The 8,185-nt window shown below is 41.4% G+C and overlaps 1 protein-coding gene across 1 annotated transcript; it reads right to left on the bottom strand.

Moving 5' to 3' along the window:
- Positions 1-6,256: 6,256 nt before the first annotated feature.
- On the bottom strand, positions 6,257-6,988 carry LOC132360316 (dual specificity protein phosphatase 22). Its single transcript, XM_059915366.1, has one exon. The coding sequence runs from the start codon at positions 6,912-6,914 to the stop codon at positions 6,360-6,362; it is 555 nt and encodes a 184-aa protein (XP_059771349.1). The 5' UTR covers positions 6,915-6,988; the 3' UTR covers positions 6,257-6,359.
- Positions 6,989-8,185: the final 1,197 nt, after the last annotated feature.

The following is an 8,185-nucleotide window of genomic DNA, read 5'->3' as shown; positions in this document are numbered from 1 at the left end:
GGTGGGGAAATGGGGAGTGAATTGGTATGAGGCTTCCTTTGGAGGTACTCAACATGTTCTGAAGTTATACAGCAGTGAGAGTTGCACAATTTTGTGAATATACTAAAAACCACTATATTTATACTTCAAAAGGGAAAATTATATGGTATGTGAATTATATCTCAATTTTTAAAAATAAGATGTTGGGACTTCCCTGGCAGTCCAGTGGTTGGGACCCCGTGCTTCCACTGCTGGGGGCACGGGTTTGATCCCTGGTTGGGAAACTAAGATCTTACAAGCTGCACGGCGTGGCCAAAAAAATAAAATAAAATAAAAACCCAGGAACTCTTTAAAAAGAAAAAAAAAAAAAAAAAGATGTTATCCAGGCTGCAGTCATCTGAAAGCTTCACTGGGGCTGGAGGGTCTGTCTACTTCCAAGATGAGTTTCTTACACTGCTGTTACCAGGAGGCCTCAGTTCCTCAGTGTCTTTGCAACATGGCAGCTGGCTTGCCACAGAGCAATTGATCCAAGAAAGAGCAAGGAGGAGGTCACAAAATATATTGATGACTTAGTCTTGGATGTTACACACTATCACTTCTGTCATGTTCTATTAGTTATAAGGGAGTCACTAAGTCCAGCCCATAACCAAGAGGAGGGATGAAACCTACACCTCTTGAAGGGAGGGGGCTTTAATAATGTGTGGACACACTTTAAAACCCATCACATATACATGTAACATATCTAGGACACAAAAGAAACTGACAACAGGGCTCCATGTGCAAAGGGGGAACTAGAAGCCTGGAGGACATGAGTTGGATGGAGATTGCTCACTGTAAACTCATTTTTATCTTTTGAATTGTGAACCACGTGATGTGCTGCCTGTTCAAATAATTAAAAACAATCTTAAAAGTTTTTAAAAATTCATTTTCTTTTAAGGAAAATAACTTGCTTTGCTAGCTTAATTTGTTAGGTTGAAGTCCTAAATCAAATTGCACTTTTATAAATAAAAATATATTTTTATATATTTATATTCAACTATCCACACATACATACACATTTTCTCATTCCCTAGCTCCTAATAGCCAAGGTTTAACAAAAGAAAAAACTGGAGGGCTTTCCTGGTGGCGCAGTGGTTAAGAATCTGACTGCCAATGCAGGGGACACGGGTTCGAGCCCTGGTCTGGGAAGATCCCACATGCCACGGAGCAACTAAGCCCGTGAGCCACAACTATAGAGCCTGCGCGTCTGGAGCCTGTGCTCCGCAACGGGAGAGGCCGCGACAGTGAGGCCCGCGCACCGCAATGAAGAGTGGCCCCCGCTCGCTGCAACTGGAGAAAGCCCTCGCACAGAAACTAAGACCCAACACAGCCAAAAATAAATATAAATAAATAAATAAATTTATTTAAAAAAACAAACAAACAACAACAAAACTGGAATCCTTCTTTGGGTTCTAAAATTGGATAACCTAGATGAAACGGACAAATTCTTAGAAACACACAAATTACCTAAATTGACTGAAGAAACGGAAAATCTCACTAGACCTATAACAAGTAAAAACATTGAATCAGTAATCAAAAATTTCCCAACAAAGAAAAGTCTAGGACCACATGGATTCACTGGTAAATTCTACCAAAAATCTAAAGAACAATTAACACCAGTCCTTCTCAAACTCTTCAAAGAAATGAACTAGGAGAACACTTCCCATCTCGTTCTATGGGGTCAGCATTTCCCTAATACCAAAGCCATATTAAGACCATCACAAAAAAGAAAATTACAAATCAATCCGTTATGAATATCAATGCAAAGATCCTAAACAAAATACTAGCAAACCAAATTGAGCACATTAAAAGGATTATATACCATGACAAAGCGGAATTTATAATAGAAATGCAAGGGTTCAACATAAGAGAAAAATGAATGTAATATATCACAGTAGTAGAAGGAAAGAAAAAAAATACTGTCATCTCAATTGATACAGAAAAGGCATTTACAAAAGCCAACACTCTTTCATTATAAAAACTCTCAGGGGGCTTCCCTGGTGGCGCAGTGGTTGAGAGTCTGCCTGCCAATGCAGGAGACGCGGGTTCGAGCCCTGGTCTGGGAAGATCCCACATGCCGCGGAGCAGATGGGCCCGTGAGCCACAATTGCTGAGCCTGCGTGTCTGGAGCCTGTGCTCCGCAACAAGAGAGGCCACGATAGTGAGAGGCCCGCGCACCGCGATGAAGAGTGGCCCCCGCTTGCCGCAACTGGAGAAAGCCCTCGCACGGAAACGAAGATCCAACACAGCCATAAATAAATAAATTAATTAAAATTAAAAAAAAAAAAATTTAAAAAAAAAAACTCTCAGAAAAACTAGGAATAGAGGGAAGATTCCTCAACATGATAAAGGGCATTTATGAAAAAAACCACAGCTAACATTATGCTCCACGATGAGAGATTGAAAGCTTTTTACTTGTAATTTCATGAATGAGACAAGAATGCCTGCTTTCACCACTGCTATTTAACACTGTACTAGAAATTCTAGCAGAGCAATTAAACAAGAAAAGAAATAAAAGGCATCCAAATTGGGAATGAAGAAGTAAAACTATCTATCTGTAGGTGACACGATCCTACACATGGAAAATCCCAAGGAATGTACAAGAAGGTTACTAGAGTGAATCAACAAATTCAGCAAAATTGCAAAAATCAGTTGTTTCTATATACCAGTGATGAATAATTAGAAAAGAAAACTGAGAAATCAATTCCATTTACAATAATATCTATGTGTGGGTTTTCCACACCAAGCAATTCGCCAGTTCTCTGTAGACACCAACTGGGTGCCCTACAACTTATTTCACTTCTGACACTCACTACCCAGAGTTAGCGCAGACCCCACAGATTGAAATTTCAATCCCCCTACTTCAGATGCTAGTCACAAGTTTTGAGTCCCCAGGTTACCCATACTTCTGTCTGATTTGGCTACAAATTGGGGGTTCCCATGACCCCATCTCAGGTTCAGTAATTTGCTATAACAGCTCACAGAACTCGGAGAAAAACTTTACTATTACTGGTTTATTATAAAGGATACAAATGAACAGCCAGACCAAGAGGTACATAGGGTGAGGTCTGGAAGGATCCTCAGCACAGGATCTTCTGTCCCCAAGGAGTTTGGGATGTGCCACCCTCCCAGCACACATTCACCAACCTGGAAGCTCTCCAAACCCCATCACTTAAGAGTTTTTATGGAGGTTCAAATATGTAGACATGATGGATTAAATCATTGGCTATTGGTGATTAACTCAATTTCCAGCCCCCTTCCCTCCACAGGTCAGGGGGTGGGGCTAAAAAGTTCCAAGCCTCTATTCACATGGTTGGTTCCTCTAGCAACTAGCCCCCATCCTGAAGCGATCTATAGCCCACCGAGAGTCACCTCATTAGCATAAACTCAGGTATGGTTGAAAGGGGCTTATTATGAATAACGCTCAGGAAATTCCAAGGGTTTTAGAAGATTTTGTGCCAAGAACTGGGGAGAAAGACCAAATATATATTTATTATACCACTATAGTGCAATCTAAAAGAATAAAATGCCTGGGAATAAATTTAAGCAAGGAGTGAAAGGCTTGTTCCCTGAAAATTACAAAATATTCCTCTAAGAAATTAAAGAAGATCTAAATAAGTGGAAAGACATCCCATGCTCATGGACTGGAAGACTTAATACTGTCGAGATGTCAATACTACCCAAAGCCATCTACAAAATTCAGAGCAACTCCTATTAAAATTCCAGTGGGCGTTTTTTGCAGAAATGGAAAAGCTGATTCTCAAATTCAGTGCATGGAGTCCATGTAATAGGCTGAACTGTATTCCCCAAAATTCATATGCAGAAGCCTTAACCTCCAGTACCTCAGAATATGACTATATTTGCAGACAGGGCCTTTAAAGAGGTAATTATGTTACAATGAGTCCGTTAGGGTGGGCCCTAGTCTAATCTGACCGGTGTCCTTATTAGATGAGGAAATTTGGACACACAGAGACCAGGGCTATGCATGCATAGAGAAGAGCATGTGAGGACATAGCAAGAAGACAGCTAGCTCCAAGGCAAGAAGAGAGGCCTCGGGGGAAATCAAACCTGCTTACATCTTGATCTTGGACTTCTAGCCTCCAGAACTGTAAGAAAATAAATCTCTGTTTAAGTCTGTGGTATTTTGTTATGGCAGCACTAGCAAACTTATACAGCCCAGGTAGACAAAAAAAAAAAAAAAAATCTTAAAAAAGAACAAAGTGGGAGGACTCACACTTCGTAGCTCACTACAAAGCTACAGTAATCAAAATGCTGTGGACTGACAGAAGGACAGACTTATAGACCAATGGAAAAGAATTGAGAGTTCAGAAACAAACCCATACATTTATGGCTAACTGATTTTTGACAAGGGTCTCAAGTCCAATCAATGGGAAAGGAATAGTCTCCTTAACAGATGACGCTGGGACAACAGGATTTCCATATGCAAGAGAATGAAGTTGGACCCCTACCTCATACCATATACAAAAATTAACACAAAATGTATCAAAGGATTAAATATAAGGGCTAAAACCATAAAATTCTTGAAAGAAAACATAGGAGTAATTCTTCATGCCTGTGGATTTGGCAAAGGATTCTTAGATAGGACACCAAAAGCATAAGCAATAAAAGAAAAAATAACACACTGAACTCTGTCAAAAGTTAAAACTTTTGTGCATCAAAGGACATTATCAACAGAGAGAAAAGACAACCCACAGAATGAGGGAAAATATTTGCAAATCATATCTGATAAAGAATTAATATCCAGAATATACAAAGAACTCCTACAACTCAGTAACACCCAATTTAAAAACTGACAAAGAACTTGAACAGACATTTCTTCATAGAAGATATACATATGGCCAATAAATACCTAAAAAGATGCTCAACATCACTAATCATTATAGAAATGCAAATCAAAACTACAATGAGATACCACTTCACACTCACGAGGATGGCTATTATCAAAAAAACAAAATCAAAACCAAAAAAAACCCCAGAAAGTAACAAGTTTTGGCAAGGATGTGGAGAAATTGGAACTCTTGTACACTGCTGGTAGGAATGTAAAATAGTGCAGTTGCTGTGGAAAATAGTATGGCATTTCCTCAAAAAATTAAACATAGATTTACTACATGAACTAGCAATTCCAGTTCTTGGTATATACTCAAAATAACTGAAAGCAGGGATTTAAACAGATATTTGTACACCCATGTTCATAGCAGCAGCATGCACAACAACCAAAAAGCAGAAGCAACCAAAATGTCCACCAAAATATGAATGGATAAACAATATGTGATATGGGGAATAGGGAGTTATTGTTTACCGAGTACACGGTTTTTGTTGGGGATGAGGAAAAAGTTTTAGACATAGTGATGATGGTTACCATAACACTGTAAACATATTTATTGCCTCTAATTGTACAATTATGAATGGTTAAAATAACAAGTATTATGTTATATGTTAAAAAAACCTTTACCACAGTTAAATACAACTACCAAAATTCATGGAACTGATGATGGTTAACTCTATGAGAGTGAGTAAAATTCACTGCTAACAGTACTGGTTCAATAATTGGCAGATTTAGATATTTTCTACAGAATACGTATTAATGAGTAACATAATGAATAGCACAGGTTTTAAACCCTTTACATTTCTGCAAGCTTTGAAGTCTGTCCAAATAAGCCCTTTCTGCTCTGCACGTATTTCTACCAAAATCAGCTGTAACATTAGCTCAGCCAATTCCCACTTCAGGTTATACTGAATCAGTGATTTCTCATCTTTAAAAATATTCTCACCTGTAGTTGTTCTATGCAGATTATTCTAGAGGCTAATTCTTTAGACTCTTCAAAGTTGGCATTGACTCTTGAATAAACAGCTAAGCAGTATTGGTAACATTTTTTGACTCATCAAGAACCAAGGAAAACCATTCAAAATCATTTGCCTTGTGTTGAATTGACTACTGATATTGCTCCCAATGTTCTCAACTCTTTAAGCAACCATTCTCACCCCTTTAAGCAACCATTCTCACCCAAAGGCTAATAGTTTTAAATAAGTTTACTTACTCTGCACACGTTTCTTCCAGAGAAATTAACTCACCATTGGTAAACAGCTTCCCTTGCCTACCTAATGAATGGGCTACTCATACCTTAAAAACATAATATTTAAAGCCCAGTTTTCTCTTTTTCTTTTCTTTTTTTTTTTTTTTTGATGACACAATTGCATATGTATTGTTTACAATGAAAGCAGGCGAGTTCACAAATTACTTCTGGACACTGAAAAATGAACTCTGGCTGCTTTTCTTCTGGGCAACACCTAAACTCTGGCTTTGCAATATTTCAGGTACATTACAGTCTTCTGAGAGAGGCCCAGTACTTCAGAATCCCTGGGGTGGCCAGAATGCCTCTGGCTTCTTCCGCATCTCGCAAAGGGCTCTCTCCGTACTCCTCCTTCAGCCACTGGCGGAACTGATGGACCTGGTGCTCCTCAAACTCCTGGAGCTGCCTCTGGAAGCCCAGGTTGGGGTTTGCACAGGACCTCCCCGCACGCACAGTGCGCAGGGCATCTTCCCAGCCGAAGTCGGTGACCGTCATGATGTATGCAACCACCAGAGTCACGCTCCTGGAGACGCCAGCCAGGCAGTGAACAAGGCAGCCCTCACCTCGCAGACCGCACTCGTGGATGAATTTAATACTTTCTTTGAAATGTCTTGTCAGGTTTTGATATGGTGAATCCGCTGCTGGAATGCACAGGTATTTAACCCCCTCCAATGTTGGCCTGGCACTGTCGTGCACACATAGAATGTGTGTCACCTTGTTCTTGCTCAATTGCTCTGCATCTCTGGCATCTTTGAAGTTGCCGATATACAGGCCAGGCAGGATCTTGTTCATCCCATTCCCCATGGCGGCCGCGCAGTCTAGCGCCCGGGGCGCGGCGGCAGGCGCACTGAGGGCATGTTGGAGCGGGCGGGGGAGCAGCGGGCGGGCGGGCAGGGGGCACTGCGCGCCCGCAGCGTAAACAGCAACACGGACCGGCGGCGCCCAGGCCTCTCTGTCCACTGCTCTCCTGGTCCCCCGCGCCCCCCGGGCTCCCCGACCGCCGGGCCGCGGCACAGGCGCCCCTGCAGGAAGGGGCTCGCGGCGCCCGCCCCCTCCTGGAGTGAGCCCGGCGCCTGCCACGCCGGCCCCTGGGACTTGTGGACACGGTTCCTAGGGGCCCGGCCGGGGCGCAGGGATTATGTCTCCCGGGGGCCGGGGCGCAGGGACATGACTTCTGGGAGCGGGTCCTTCCAGGATTATGGCTCCTCGGGGACCCGGGCCCAGGGCGCACGCGCACCCCCGCCCCGGGCCACCGTCTCCCTGCGCGTTCCGAGACTGGGCGGGGGGGTTCTCTTTTTTTTAACGTTAAGTATGCACTAATAATTTTTTAAAAATTAAATGTCACGATATGGTGATAGGTATGGCCCTCAAAACACTATTGAGTTATAAATGTATAACTGCAATCTACTGCAAAGTGGTAACACTGCCGCGTACTGTCTCTGTGGCAACTATTTAATTCAGCCAGTGTATCAGGAAAACAGCCATCTACAATTTGTAAACGAATGTGGCTGCATCCCAGTGAAACTCTGTATGTAGACACTGATTTGAATTGTATAGTTTCCACAGGCCACAGTATTCTCCTCTTGTTGTTGCTATTGTTTTAAAGCATTTAGAAAAGTGAAAACCATTCTTAGTTCATGGCTTACCCAGAAACAGGCAGCTGCGCATAGTTTGCTGACCCCTGCAGTTGAAAAAGAGAAAATGAGCTTTACTCACATTCCTCACAATTGAATCCGGTGGTTTGTTTTTTTCCAGTATCTAATGAGGAAAAGCAGCAACCTCAATAAAGTAAAAAGAAATTTACACCTCCAACTGCTAGTTCTTTGAAACTAGGGATAAAATAAACATCTGACAAGTTTAATTTAGAAAAGAAAACAAACGTAACATTTAAAATGACACATAATAACATGGAGTTTTCCTAATTACGAGAGAAAAACTATAATTATATACTAATAAAATTAAAAATATTAACAACATAGGCAATACAGAGAATATGAATTTACAGATAGAGGGGAAAATTTGTGCTTCAACTGTTAAGAGCAACAACCTGGGTTCTGATTTGGATTCTACAGAGA

The sequence above is a fragment of the Balaenoptera ricei genome, chromosome 2 (assembly GCF_028023285.1).
Source record: "Balaenoptera ricei isolate mBalRic1 chromosome 2, mBalRic1.hap2, whole genome shotgun sequence".
NCBI classification, from domain to species: domain Eukaryota; kingdom Metazoa; phylum Chordata; class Mammalia; order Artiodactyla; family Balaenopteridae; genus Balaenoptera; species Balaenoptera ricei.
The sequence above is the reverse complement of the archived record's forward strand: the minus strand, read 5'-3'. Positions and strand labels throughout refer to the sequence as shown.

Excerpts from the sequence above, each read along its gene's own strand:
- LOC132360316 (XM_059915366.1), bottom strand. The coding sequence starts at position 6,914 with ATGGGGAATGGGATGAACAAGATCCTGCCTGGCCTGTATATCGGCAAC.